General features: G+C 40.5%; 1 protein-coding gene across 1 annotated transcript in view; it reads right to left on the bottom strand.

Annotated features, from left to right (window-relative positions):
• Positions 1-3,572: 3,572 nt before the first annotated feature.
• Positions 3,573-15,523, bottom strand: part of COL4A3 (collagen type IV alpha 3 chain) — a 61,391-nt gene continuing 49,440 nt past the window's right edge. The window contains 11 exon segments of the mRNA XM_054074521.1: positions 3,573-6,575; positions 6,850-7,022; positions 8,285-8,399; positions 9,415-9,592; positions 10,254-10,466; positions 11,057-11,155; positions 12,204-12,323; positions 12,445-12,516; positions 13,954-14,026; positions 14,465-14,595; positions 15,147-15,332. Coding sequence (XP_053930496.1) covers positions 6,491-6,575; positions 6,850-7,022; positions 8,285-8,399; positions 9,415-9,592; positions 10,254-10,466; positions 11,057-11,155; positions 12,204-12,323; positions 12,445-12,516; positions 13,954-14,026; positions 14,465-14,595; positions 15,147-15,332 — 1,445 coding nt within the window. The 3' untranslated portion in view covers positions 3,573-6,490.

Here is a 15,523-nt window from a genome sequence, read left to right as displayed (position 1 = left end):
CAGAATGTCCCTCTGAGAGCATCATATTTTTATAGCTTCTGTTTTTCAAATAGTGTTTTTCCAGACACTGTTACATTTTCTTTCTTTAGAGATGATAACGTCTTGTGCTGAACAGAGGTGTCGTGTGTAATCACCTTGATCCAAGGACTAGTTACTAAAGGAAGAGGTGGAATCCTTTTGATTTAAGCTCAAGTAGGGTTAAGTTTCATTGAAGTAATTAGGGTTTTATTTGAAAGGTAGACAGAATGTCCCTCTGAGAGCTTAATTTTTATAGCTTTTTTTTTTTTTTTCCAAATAGCGTTTTTCCAGACATCGTTACACTCTTCGTTCTTTTAGAGATGATCCACTTCTGGAATCTCCAACATAAGAACTGTTGGAACAGGTCCAGAGGAGGCCACCAAGATGATCAGAGGGCTGGAGCACCTCTGCTGCGAGGACAGGCTGAGAGGGTTGGGGTTGTTCAGCCTGGAGAAGAGAAGGCTCTGAGAAGACTTTAGAGCAGCTTCCAGCACTGAAGGGGGCTACAGGAAAGCTGAGGGGGGACTGTCTATAAAGTCTTGTAGTGATAGGATGAGGGGGAGTAGCTCTAAATTGGAAGGGGGAAGATTTAGATTGGACACTAGGAAGAAATTCTTCATGATGAAGGTGGGGAGACACTGGCCCAGGTTGCCCAGAGAAGTCGTGGCTGCCCCATCCCTGGAGGTGTTCAAGGCCAGGTTGGATGGGGCTTGGAGCAGCCTGGTCTGGTGGGATTAGAACTGAACGATCTTTAAGGTCCCTTCCAACCCAAACCACTCTATGATTCTAATATCTGTGCTGAACAGGTATGTCTTCTTCTGTAATCACCTTGATACAAAAAGTAGTTACTATTGCAAAAAGTGGAATATTTTTGATTTAAGGTAAAGTAAAGTTTCATCGAAGTAACTCTATTTTTCAAAGCTAGACAGAATGTCCCTCTGAGAGCATGTTTTCTTTCAAGCAGTGTTTTTGCAGGCACTGCTCGTTCTTTGGAGATTATAAAGTCTCGTGTTCAGCATGATCTGTGCTGAACAGAGGTGTCTTTTTTTGTAATCACCTGTTTGCGGTCTTTCCTTATCCAAACGCAAGGTCAGATAGAGACCTGTCTCTAAAGCTCCAAACTAGTAAGAGATTTGACTGTTGTGAAGTTCATAATAACATTAAAATTAGTCCTTGGAAAGTAACAGAATATGTATAAGGTTTCTGGGAAAATTTATACATGCACATGTAAGTGGGAAACGCATTCTGTAACCAGTTCTTGTCTTGTTGCACATGATTGACGGAGATCAGTGCCTTGTGTTGCCCAGGCCTGATTAAAGGATGCTTGCTTTCTAAAACTCCAAAATGAGTCTTAAGAGTTTATTTGCCAGCGTTTTTGCTATCAGCTCAGATCAGACACCAGGAAAAATGTTCTCACCAAAATGATTCTCAGGCACTGGAACGACTGCCCAGGAAGGGGGTGGAGTCCCCATCCCTGGAGGAATATAACAGATAAGTCAATGAGGTGCTCAGGGGTCTGATTTAGTAGTGGACAGGTATAGTTGTACTCGATCTCAAAGGTCTTTTCCAACCAAGCGATTCTATGATTCTATGATAGTCCATCCTGTGAGACCCAACCTGCGCAGCCGTCCTGGCCAGCACAACTCTATCACTGCACGTCCTACAACTGATCCCTTCTGGTGGGCATAACCGCTAACCTTCCAGTTCCATACATAACAATCAAACGGAAAACGCTACTATAGGTAGCAGATAATTTTTAAAGAGAGGGACACAGGGATCTCTCCCTGTATTTTTTATTTATGGTCACAATAATGCTTCAGAGGTCAAAATGAGTCACAGTGCCAGGAGTGTCGAAGCATGTATCGATCCAAGGTCCGCAGCTTGCTAATTCAGCTCTTCAGAAACATTATCAGCACAGTTTCACAGAGGCAAGGGGTCTGAAATGTGATCTCTTGCTGGATAAAAATAAGTTGTATAACATTGAAAATTATACATATATATAATTGTTGGCCTGAGTACATTGTACCTGGCAATCCCTTCTGTAGGAGAGCCTGCCTCAGTTTTACCACTTACCTAGGCTCTGAGATTTACAAACTATTAAAAGGGATTTAGTCTTCTTACCCTCAGTTAGAAAATGTTGGTATGCAAGAATGAACAATGAGTGAAGATCAATTTTCCTAGAATCGTGATAGAAACTTTTCAGTTATTGACTGAGGCTGATGCTAGAGTGATCCCAAAGATCAAGTTGGTGCTCAAAGGAACCCATTTTTTGTTGGTGGAAGATGTGAAAGCAAAACTGACAGGGATCTTGGCAGCCTTACAGGAAATTAACTGTGGAATTGCTTTGAATGTTGGCAGCATTATATGCAACCATGTCAGCTGAGAAGGGGGCTGTTGTGAAGGTGAACATAGCTGATTTTCTTAATCTGTTAAATAAAGGGTTACAGGAACAGTCTTGGGTTTGGGTTTTTTTTTTTTTTTTGTGTCAGACCTTATATAGTTTTAACTACAAAACTATTTTCACAAACAGTAACCATATATTCACTGGCATAAATGGAGTGGTCACACAGTAAAAGCAGCCACAGACTGATCACCTGGGTTCTTCTGCTTCCCAGGAGATTCTCCAGAAGAGCCCTGGTGGTGATTTCTAGTGCAGTATCAGGTTGTAGTAAATCACGATTACATCAGCCTGCCCAGGCCCCACATTTTCCATCAGATCTCAAAAAGACTTCCATGAGGCTGCACCCAAGTCGTACTCACATCCCTATCAGGACGCTCTCTCCATTTCTTCATTGTGTAAAAGGTCTAGCACGAGTAATTTTCTTTAATGGTTTTCCAATCTCTGTTTTTACCCCTGATTTTCTTATTCAGTGATTTCAAAGGCCATCCTTAAGGCCATGCTGCATACAACACTGTTGTGTCAGTAAGATGTTCAGATACTTCTTCCTTATTTTCATACTGACATCATTTCTCTGGGTACAGTCCTCCTGTCTTAGGAAACACTACAAGTCATCCTATTTTCCAGTTTTCACAGGTTTTGGCTTCCTTGGTGGCCAGTCCTTTCCTTCCTTGAACGTGGAGGTACGGTTGTTCCCTAGGCAAGGCACAAATGTTTGTCAGCTGGCTGCAAGAATGGCTTCTTTCTTCAAAGGAAGACAGCTCCAGCCGGAGCAGGGCACTAGTCCCTCCAGCCCCATCACAGGGGGCTCAGCAACGGTTGGGGGCAGTGAAAAGTTCTCTTGCCTGTCCAGGAACCATCAGGCAAATGCAAGATGCCAAGTCAGATCCCAGGTCAAAGACAAGTGAAGATGTTGGGACGGGCAGGTGAGAGGGCTGGGCACAAGCCTACCTACAGCAGAAAGACCTGGGATGGAGCTTGGATGCAGCACCTGGACCTGTGTGCTGAGGGCACAAGCTGGGCAGGGTGCTCTGGGGCTGTATGTGTGTGTTTGGGGCCCCACCAGGCAGCCCTCCTCACCTTCCAGGTTTCTCCTCAGTGCCATCACAACCCTTTCTCTCATAATGTTTCTGCCAGCAGCACCCTGACACCCACCTGCGCTTCACGCAATCGAATCCAGCAGGAAATATGAATGAAGGCAGTAGAAGAGGATAATGTGGCTGAGCTGTTCCAAATCAAAACCACTGTCTGTCACCAGCCCGTCACAGGATCTGACATAGAAATATGTCTAGAAAGAAAGGTGGCACCCAGAGATCCAGCTTGGGTATCTACAAGGATGCGCTAGAGTGTTGTCCAAGACAGCAAGCATCTCTCTGAGGACAAACTTCTCCTACGATCTTCTAATTGAAAGACTTTTTTTTACTGTAAGTAATATTATGCATAGAGAGTGGAAAAGATCATCAGCACTGGGAGGAACAAAAAACCAAGCAAAATGGGTCTTGTATTTAGTCAAAATATTTTTATTTGGCTGTATTTAGCAGCAGGTTTGCTTTCCTCCTCTCCCCCCTTTGTTTGTTCATTAGTTCCGATTTCTCATGCTCCCATTCTTTCAGTACAATAGATGAACACCTCGCACCTCTGCAGCATTTCCAGGTAAGGCTCTCCAAGCATTTACAGACAGGAGTTAACTAATCTTCACAACAATCATTAGCAGTAGAGAAGTAAAATGATCGGATTCTGCAGAAAGCTTAAAATCAACTTTTTTTCAAGGTTTTATTTGAGTTTCAGTTTCCAGCTTGTATTATGCTGGGCTTGATGAACATCTGCATCCCTGCAGTTCTGTTTCGTGCTTTTGAAAGACAGACTGAGTTTCAACACTCAAAATCTAAAGCTATTTATGAGAATCCTTCTTTAGTAACTTGGTGAAGGCCACACAGTCAGTGAGCAGCAGAATCCAAAACAGGAATGAGGCACAACTTCCAGTTATGTGCTATGCTATGAGCCATAACTCTTTGTAACTTACCTTTGGTCTTTAAAACCACAATCTATTCCCTTCTCCTTATACATTATCCTGTACTGAGCATTTCCAGCAGACTTCGGCCCCACGTACTTACATTCTATGTTATACCAGTAGGTGTTACATGAGGGTCTCCACAGCCTTCCATCCATTGTATGGAATATACAGTGCAATTGGGTGGCTGTAATGAGCCCTAATGGGAACCAAACCAAAACCCCCAAACCAACAACCGAACAAGCTACAGATGTGGATTTTATCTTCGAACATTTAAAGAAAACTTCAGAGTTTATGGAAAAATCTAATATGTGATCTTAAGGAAAACACTCCCATCCCCAAACTTGGCTCAAATGGAAGACTAAATACTAATTTGATATTAACACCTTCTTATCAGTAGTGCATCTGCATAGACTTCCTTCATAAAACCCTGCAAATTCACAATTACACCTTGCAAACAGAAATGCTGTGACCGTTAAAGCAAACAGTAATCTTAAAACACACGTTCAGTTCATGTAAATGGTCTCTTCACATACGCTCCACCAGAAGGTGCTAGCATGAAACACAGATGAAACTTTTTCTTAGTAAGGTTAACACTGAAAATTCAAACAGTCAGACAAACACAATGCAAGTATTTTAACAGAAACAATATAAAATTTCACTGGCTTAAAAAACAGCTAAATGAGAAATCTTGGTTATTTCAATGAATTGCTAGACCCTACATTTAAAATGATGCCTTTACAGAACTATTCAGATGAATGAGGCCTCTTCTGTAACGCTAAATACTGCAATTCTGATAGAATGTGCAAGTATGACAAAGTTTAACACTTTAAATGTTAACATTACCATTTTAAATAGACTTGCAAGTGCAATGTTATAAATATTAAAAAAACAAACACCTCAGAGCTACAATTTTATATAAGTTGTATGAGTAAATGAAAGTGCTTTTCAAGTATTTATGTTTGTTTGCAGTTGGATTCTCTTGGATAAATCAGTGCTCAGATGGTACAATTTAAATATCTGTCTTAAAATTTTGGATGCATGCTTTTAACCGGATGGAATAAATGGTTTCACTTGCAGAAGTGTGTGATAAATATTTAAATAAGAAATAATATAAAGTGTGAATACTATATTTTTTGTTATCTAATACAAATAAGATAGAAAGAAACCACATACTGATAGGTGTGCGATAACCTGATAATGCCATGGGAGCCCTTGAGCCATATAGCAATTCCTAATTCCATCTAAATACCAATTTCTGATATGCCAAATAGTTGTCCTTCAATAGATTCCAAAGCGTGTGATCATAATAAAGGCCCAATACTGTCCAATTCTGAAGAATTAAAAATATTTCATGGTCTGTGCTAAACGCCATGGAATCTGGTAAGAACTTTCCAACACTTTCAATTAGTCGGCCCTTCGCCACAGTCACTCTGGAGAACACAGCTGATGCGTGTCCCTTTCTGGCTGGTCAAGAACCATTCCGATTACAGTGATACAAAGAAAGATTGTATTTCTGTTTGCCAGCCAGAGGAAGGGTAAGGTAAACGGCGAGATACTTAAGTGTTTATTAGACAAGAAAAACCAAACCAAAACAACCCTAAATGAATCAATATATATTTAAAAGTGCACTGAAAATACCTCCTAGTGAACCCTGTTTCTTGTAAGTGCCAGATTTTCTTCTTAAATTATATCCACTTTGAACACTGAACATATGTAAGCTGATATTAGTCTCGCAGTTTGAAAAGCACATGGCACAAGGCAGCGTTAACATCTTCCACTGAAGATCTGGCAATGCTATAGTTTTATCATGAAGATGCAGCTCAGAAATGACAGTTCAGGAGAAGCCTCCACAGGCGGCCACTGCAAGCTTTCTCCAACAAAGTGCTTTGCATTTGCCAAAGGCAAACAAACTGTTGCCCTACCTCACCACACTGCTGCACGGGCCATTTCTAATTTTCTTTCCAGGTGCAGTTGGACTGTAATAAATTATAGCTCTTCAGAGTCAGGCAATTCTTTGTAATCAAAGCAGAGTTTCATGTTCCATTAAGAGTGGCCACTGTTTAGACTGGTCTCTTCATACAGACCTGACAACGGCTGATGATGTTTTCTAGTTCTCCTGCTTTCAAAGTCTGTGGCACAGGTCTCCTAAAAGGAGGAAACCAAACATTTACTTTTCTCTTTACAAAGCAGGGAGAAATGATGAAACTTTGGATATGGAATTACTGACAACAGCATTTGAAATCCTTGGCTCACTGAAGGCACCTTTGTGTTACTGAACGACCTTAACGCTAACATGGGGATTATCTAAACTGAGGACAATTACTAGAGCAGCCCTCACGTGTTATGGTGACAATTATCGTCTCCTCATGGACTTGCAGCATGGATGTGATGCGTATGGATGCAGGGAATTACAGTTTACCTGAACATTCTTCTTGGATTTAACGATGCCAACCAGAAGCTGTAGGAATTTGTGTAGTAGTTGCACGTCCCCCTGCCGTGGCATTCTATGAATGGGATGGCTCGAAATTCTTCCAAACACGATCCAGGAGATGCCAAAGCTTGGCCAGAAGCTTCCGAGCCGGCACTTGTATACTGTAACCACCAACACATTTTTTTTATGAGAGCTTTTAGCAAACTGCAGGCAAAAAAAATCTCTTTCTAAACCATATCATACATTCTGTGATATCTTGGACAAAGCAAAATGAACGCAGATTAGGCTTACCAAACTTACAATGAAGCACAAAAGCCTTCTGAAAATCCAAGCACAACTATGGCATTTCTTAAGTCTCTGCAAAGGCCTTTTTCTGCTCCGTGAGAGGGCATCAAACTGCAACCAGTACAGAGAGCAGAAAGCAGTTGCTTCTGTCCAGTTCAGGCCCAGAGTAACTGAACTGCAAATAAGCAGCTATATCCTCTGTTCTGTGTTGGTGTGTGTTCAAATTTTTTGTTGCATTGATTGCTTCTCCAAACACAAAAAGCAAAGAAGGCATTTTCCTTCTCTGATGTTGGTAAATGCTTTTAGAAATAGCTCTAAAATAATTCATGACAGTAGAAAATTGGCTAGAAAATACCATTTGAACTTGCCGATGTTGTAAAGAAGCCAGTTATTTTAAACACATGCTGCAAAAAGTCTTCCACTCTTTTCCAAGATTATTATTACTACTTAGAGCCAAATCCCAGGAGAGACAACAAATTTCACACTAAAAGAACTTTACATCATGTAAAAACGTGGCATCCCCGTGACATCTCACGGGCATGGATAATCAAGATGAAGTGCTGCATCCTCTAGTATAAATAGACTTCTTCCATCATGAGTTCTCACTGTGCAGGCACACTATGAACTTCCTTCACTCACATCTCATTGTGGCATCGAAATCACTAGGGCAGTCTTGTGTTGATAGTGTTCTGCTTTTGTTTTGGTTTTAGATTTCTGTGGAGTTCAGGCTCAAGAGCTGATTTATAAAAAGAACAGCCTGGCATGGGAGTGGGTCAGTTATTTCTCTGCATTTGTGTTCAGGACCAGTTTAAGTACTCAATTCCTCAAATCTGTATCCTAGATCTTAGCTTGACACATAAAAGTGAGAGTACACAGTTATTTTTGTCACACCAAAAATTCCCACATTTCTTTCACCTTTTCCGTTTTTCCTCCTGCCACCTATTTTTGAGGGGCAGATCAGAAGAGTTGTTCCTATACATCTGGCATTGAAGAAGAGTTAATAGAATTATTGTCTACTCCTTAGCAAAGGAAGAAAAAAAAAAAGGATTGAACAATTATCAAGACACAAATGGGCTATGAGCAGATTTAAATATCAGTGAAAGGACATAAAATTATCAATTCAAGTCTATATCCTTACCATAACAAAAGAAAAACCCTTCCAGAGAGACATCCAGCCTTCTGGACATGCAGGAAGCACCGTTGTTTGGCTGTGAACTGCTATTACCATTGCAGCTCCTTCACAGACCACACACCTGTAAGAAGCAGCACACGTGTGTTCAGTGCAGACATGAGGGAAAATGTGAAAGCAGAAAAGATGTTATCTTCTAGGATAGCAGCTGTCTAATGGCAGGGTTTGCAGTAAATGTCACAACTCAGAGGTTTGCTCTTTCACAAGAAGATGAGTGAATTGAAGATAATCCAAATACCTTGCTTTGCAACCTCAACTAGTAACTCCAGACAAAAATTGGTGTAAGAGGGGCATTAATCCCAGAACACTGGAGCTCCCTAATTTTGCCTTTACCAAAGTAACAAGCTAAATTTTACCTGCTTCACATGCTCACTACTTAATGTTGTTATGGTTTAGATCAAAGTTCTGTACTTTTATTTACTAAAATGAGGAAAAGTAATCTTTATTTCCTAAATGAAGAAACTATGAAGCTGAGCTACTGAATTGCACCAATGGGATAGGGCAGGCTAAAAGACAGTGCAATGCTTGCCTTCCCATCTTTGATTTTGCTGCTCTTGGTCTTTCATGCCTTTTAGAGCTTTTCCTCTTAAGATGCTCTTCATCCTTCTAAGCTCTTCTAAAGCAAGTAGAAAGGGACACATTTGCCCAAGGGTGTTTCAAAGGAGAGGATCTTCAGCCTCAACTTACAATGTTCTTCACCAACTACAGTAAATGTATCACACACAACTGAAAGCAGAACCCGATTTGCCATGTAATCCTATGAATGAAGCTGTCTTTACTTCATTTTAGTCTGCCTCCAATATACGCAACAAAAGTTTTAAAAACATATATTACTGCAATCAGTAGGATTGCAGCCACGCAGACTGAGCTCTGCAGTGGAACTCAAGCTTTAATATGACTTTTCTTAGGAGTAGCACTGAATATCTGACATATTCGGGTGAGCAATAAAATTGGGTGGTTAAAACCAGTGCTTGTACCGGCTGAGATGGGCACGTCTTTGCTAAAGGTTTGCCATTCAATACAATTTATGATGTCTTTGTGGTTCCAGGCCAGAACAGATGAATTTCTTATACTCTTACCTGCTAATATGGGTCTCTAGTGCCCTGCCAGAAATCGGTGCCATGTCTACTGGCATTACTGCTGCAGCTGACAGCCAGTATGAATAATCATTGCGAGAAGCAAAACTACAAACATCATTGGTGTTACAGAATAAGAATGGCATGGTGCTAAATCTCTGCAAGCAGCTACCAGCTGTCCCTAAAAGACAAAGAGGAGAGGTTTGTGACAGATAAGAGCTTATATTTCGTGCAGAAAATGGAAGAGACATGATGGTATCCAATCTACTACAGTGAGAGTTGAAAGAGTTGGTAACTCTAAAGAAAGAAGTGTCTGTACAGTGGAATTATCCAAAAGCAAAATGCTTATGATGTGTTAATATATACAGAAGTATGTATATAAAGGCTCAGACCAAAATCTTTAAAAATAATACCTTGAATTGTATCACTTCTTGATACAGTGGCTGGGATTCAGCCACTGAAACAAAAGCTTCTGGTGCTATTTTTCATACCCTAAAGCATCCCATTTGCTCTCCAAAAAAAGCAAGATTCTCCCTCATACCCTGTGTTGTTGCTGTCAGCCCTGTGCAGATGTTATGAATGTTTATACTAGTCATCTATCCATACATAACTGAAATCCTCCTAAAAACGCCTAGGGATAGGAAAAAGGGAATACAGGACTGCAGGAAAGAAAAATGTCTTTCAAGCCATGATTCTTGAATTGACTCAGTGGCAGACCAGTCTGGAGACAGATGGCTGAAATCAGTGTTCATCTCAGACACTTACTGCGAGTTTGGTTTCATGACAACTTAGCATCACAGGACTCTACAGAACCCATCTGAAAATTTTTACCACTACAGTACCAAGATCTTGTCCGTGCGCTCGTTCATTTCCTTGTACAAAAAGCAGCGAATAGCCAACATAGATCTGCGATGTCCCATGTGGGCATGAAGGAATCTTTGTTGATTGACTATGCCGAGTAAAGATAAAACCTCTTCTTGGTGGACTAGCAATAATGGCACCTGGTAATCCAGGTAACCCTTGTAGACCTGGAAAGCCAATCAATCCAGGTTGTCCTGCGAAGAGGAAACAAAAGATGACTGCAAATATTATAATCTCCTTTGAATTTTTACTTCATTTAATAGGTGGAACCACTTGAAAGCTGACAAAAAATGTAACCAATAAGAGAACACAACTTGAAAATTCATACTAGTCATTGCTATATGAATTAGCTCCTTCAGGCCTAGCTTAGATAGCTTTACATTGCACAGTTTCATAGAACAGTGAGATATTTTAAAGAACCATGGCCATTTTTACCTATAAAGTTGTAAAGTAAAAACATTTTATGGTGATTAAATAAAAATACTTAGTTCTATTTTGATGCAAAAAGGCACATGCATACCTAGGGATTTCAAATGCATAAGTAAGTGTGATTAATCACAGAGGAGCACAGTCAAGGCATGTTTTTGTAAATTATTATTTCAGTTGTGAACATGCATCCCTTCAAAGGTAAGAAAGTGCTTACATGTGCTTGTGACCCTAAAGCCACTGCTAAATGTCACAAAATCTCAATACATGCAAGAGGAAGGATTTACAGAAATCAGGAATACAGTTTATCTATAAATTCAGTAGCAGCAGTCACACAGAAATGTCTGCTTCCCTGTACCTCTCGGTCCTGGAAACCCTCTGTCTCCTTTTGGACCAGGCAGTCCTGGTTGACCTGGATGACCAAAACTTCCTGGTAGACCTTTTACTCCTTTAGGTCCTAAATTGTAATCAAGAAAAAACCCAGAATCATGTAGCAGTAATTATTCTAGATTATAACTACTGTCAATGATCAAAAGTTAAAATCCTCATGTAAACATAGCTGCATTAGAATAAAAACATCAGCATGCATTTACTAAGTTTTGAGACTGGGTTACTGCCACTGTATTTCCTATCAGGAAGATTACAGGGAAACATTAAATGTATTGCATAAAAATATTATTCTCATAGAAAAAGTTAAAAGAAACCAAAGCAAATAGCTTCTTCTTAAAGCCTGTGCCATAAAATCGAAATATTTCAAAAATACAGAAACAGTCTGTAATCACCTCGGTCACGGTTTGTAATTCTATAAATAATGCAGCTCTTGTAAAACAACTTGAAGGAAACTGTAAAAGAGCAATTATTTAGTGCCTGCTTTGTTATGCTGGAGGCAACTGTCATTCCTGAGTGGGGCATATCTTGTGGCAAGCCTGCCCTGCCCCGGGGAGCACCATTCCCGGGATGGAAAGCTGTGATATTGAGAAGGGTTGGCCAAGTACTCACTGCACATCCGCCTCATCCTACCTGTCCTTGCTTCCCCACTCCTCACAGTTGTAGCGGGCTTCACTTCTAGTGACAATGGCGAAGTCTCAGACTCTCCTTTCCCCTCCCACCCATAGACTACGCCACACGCAATCACTCTGTGGCACATCTAGAGCACTTCTATTATGTGTGGTAATGTCCCTCACAAAATGACAAGCATCCTGAGTGCAGTTCTAGTTGTATGAAAATGGTGAATTTTTTGATCCAAGTTTACTTTTTTGTTCCATTGCTTTGTTTAGGCTTATGTTGAAGGAGAAACTCACTCACTTGCTGCGAGGGTGGAAGGCAGACGGAATGAGACAGGTTATCAACACAAGATTGTTGTTGAGGTATAAAGCTATTTTTCAATATGGAGAGATATTTTTAAGGACAACAATTTTCTATGCAGAAGCACGTTTGCTCATCAAACCAAAATGTTCCAGTAAGCAGCACACACAAACATGTACAGAGATAAAAATATAAACCACCTTGTAGTCCAGGAAGCCCTTGAATTCCTTGGTCACCTGGCGTTCCTGGAATTCCTGGCAGTCCAGGGGGACCCTTGCTTCCTCGGATGGAGAATATTTTTCCAGGGACTCCAGGTGGACCTAGCAGCAAAAGTAGAATGAAGAGCTATTGCTTTATATTAAAAGAAAGCAAACAAACTACAAAACAAAGCAAACAACTCAACCTACATCAGCTAATTTTAAAATAAGAAGGGTTGGTTACCTTGATGGCCCTTTGGCCCCCTTGGCCCTTCTGCACCATATGGTCCAGGGGGTCCTTGATTACCCTTTTCTCCTAAAAAACAGGATGTGAGATATGTCTGTCTGGTTTAAAAAGTCAAAACAACTGTCAAAGTTTCAGAGGGTTATTTAAGAGTTCTGCATGATCCATGCAGCCTTCCCAAAGAGTAACACAGCCTGTAGATTAATTTGAAATACAAAAGTGGACTTCTACATCTCTGCTGTTACAGCATGGTTTACAGGCCAAGCACGGTCAGTTTACAAGATGTTTCCATTCCTATCTTCATATAAGGGCTAGTGCCCAACTTTAGACCACATCCTTTCTATCTTCTGTGGTTTTGTCACCACAGAACTAAGCGTCTACAAGTCAAGTACTGCCTTCAGTGATGCTGTGCAGTTCAAGTCCCTTTAAAACTACTGTGAGTTACGCTGATGGCTGTCAGGAGGGCTGTCTAGTTTTTCAAGTATTTGAAACTTAATAAGTATTTTCTCTGTGGAAAATACGAGGTTACGTCCATACTGATCTCCATACCTTGGCTGGAAACAGACAAACAAAAAAAGTGGTTTTTATCATCAAATCAGGAGATTTGACTGCTATGCAATCAAATGAGAGCTTTTTGCTTAATGAAGTATAATTACTATCTGTACAGTCACTTTTCAAATTAGAACAAATTTAAAACATATAATAATCAGCACGGAACACAAACCAGTAGGTTAAAGATACAATGACAATTTTGTGTTGCTGTAAATCAGGTAATTGAAAAATGAGAATATTGTGGTAATACAAATCTATATTTGATTTAACTCACTAGAAAAATATCTAAATTAAAAGAATTTTTAGCCAGCTATATATCCAACTAACTCTCAGGAATATTACATCAATGGATTCAACACATTTAACAGCATAAATGTGGGGGTTGTCCTATAGAGAGATAGGAGTTGGACCCGATGATCCTTGTGGGTCCCTTCCAACTGAGGAAATTCTATGATTCTGTGAACAGTCCATCTGCTGATAAACTGGTAAATTAGATCATAATTAGGACTGCCCTAACAGCAAACAGAGGACCCAGTGCTTCTTGTTGCAATTATGATCAAATGCTCTTGAGTTCTGTAGCTGAGAAGATGACAAGAAGCCACATCTTCTAGTACTAGTGTGGCATTTCTGATTTGCAGGCTCAGTCCCAAAGTCCTCAGGCATCATCGGTCACTGAGAACAAACTCGTTTTGAAACTTCCTGGAATGGAAGCCAGACAATTCAATCCTTCCTGACTTGAACACCCATTCGGACATATCCATAGCATCTAATTCTAAGAAAACGCTCCCATTCTTAGTGAGTGCTTTCATTCATAGCTGACCTACACCTTGCTCTTGATGAAAAAAAATCTCGCGTTTCTAGGATAACACCTGATACTATTACACACATACTGTTATAACACAACATGTAAATCACTATGTCTGGGCACAGATGTGTTTGTAATAAATACACAGATACCTTTCACACCAGGGAATCCACGAAATCCAGAGTCCCCTCTATCACCAGGATAACCTGCCCGACCTTCTGTTCCCTGCAAATCAGATAACACCAATAATAAACAGGAATCAGCACCTACAGGCTACGAAGTAGACTTTCTTTTTGTTCAGAATATTCAAAGCATTACGGTCACAGAATATGCTACAACTAGAATTATCTGCTTAATTTGTGAGCATGCTAGAAATGGTCATGTCATTAATATCATCCTGTAATACAGAACAGCCAAGTGAATGACATGCTAAAAATTTATCACAATTTCTTTTTGGTCCACTTAGGTCCATAAGAAGTGTTTCTCATACCCAGTTTAATATCTTTCCTGTATTACAAGGTTTGTTTTGGTTTTTTTTTGAGGATGTGGATTTTTTTGTTTGTTTTTTTTTTTTTTTTTTTAGATTGTCCCAGGTGGTTTTTTTTTATGGTAAGTGCAAAATTAACAATGAAGTAAGGAACAAGCAATATTCTTTTGACTGACTTTTGGACCAGGAGGACCTATGTTGCCGGCTGGGCCTGTTGGCCCTGGGATGCCATCTGCCCCTCTAGCACCTTTGCTTCCTTTCATGCTGGGAGTGGGAAGACCAGGAAGCCCTGGAAAACCAGGAGCACCTGTACAGAAACATCAGAGTAAGTAAAGACTGCTACCAACAACATTCCACATACATTACACACAATGCAGCACAACATTTAACAGCTCTATAATGCCACTCATGTTTACCAGCTCAGCGATTCCCAATATACCCATTTAAAAAAAAAGTCCTTTTTCTAGCCTGCTAATTTAACCTGAGATCAGAGCAAGTTCTTGCACTCCTGTATGACACCAAAGGTTTTTGAATACCCTCCAGTCATAGTTACACCTGTGATCACACTCAGGCTCTCACTTTGGCTCTCAGGTGCCCTACTGACCACATGGGAAGAAAGCAAAATAATGCTATGAAGTGCATTGAATAGTTTAGCATTATTTTAATTTGCATCACGCTTGTAGCTCATCACTGTGTTTGCAATGGTAACATTGCATTAACTGGTAAAGGAATTACCCCTTTAATTATGAAGCTGTCCTGGGGGCAGACCCCCTTCAGCCCTGAGTTGCAGACAGTCTGAACTCTGCTTTCGATTATCGGTATATAATTTCAGATAAATAAGGAGTTAAAACAACACACCTGGTCTTCCATCTGCACCAGCAATACCTCTATTCCCTTTTTGGCCAGGAATTGCCATGCCTGTTGTTCCTTGAAACCCAGGCGGCCCCATCAAGCCAGGAGGTCCAACAGGTCCTTGATCGCCCTGATGACCTTTCATACCTGGTGGCCCAGGAAAACCAGGCAGTCCCATGTTGCCTTTGATTCCTGTGAAGTGTAAGTGTTACATATGGAGAGAGCTGTCAGACAATGTGGCTACACAGAATAAGTGCAATTACTACACCACAAGGCAAATTCAGTGCTTTTAATATGGAGAAGTCCCAAAGTCACCTTGCTACTTTGAAGCAAAACAGTTGTGAGAAGACACCGCTCACTGCAAGGCACTGTACGCACTGCTT

The sequence above is a fragment of the Cuculus canorus genome, chromosome 9 (assembly GCF_017976375.1).
Source record: "Cuculus canorus isolate bCucCan1 chromosome 9, bCucCan1.pri, whole genome shotgun sequence".
Taxonomy (NCBI): domain Eukaryota; kingdom Metazoa; phylum Chordata; class Aves; order Cuculiformes; family Cuculidae; genus Cuculus; species Cuculus canorus.
The sequence above is the reverse complement of the archived record's forward strand: the minus strand, read 5'-3'. Positions and strand labels throughout refer to the sequence as shown.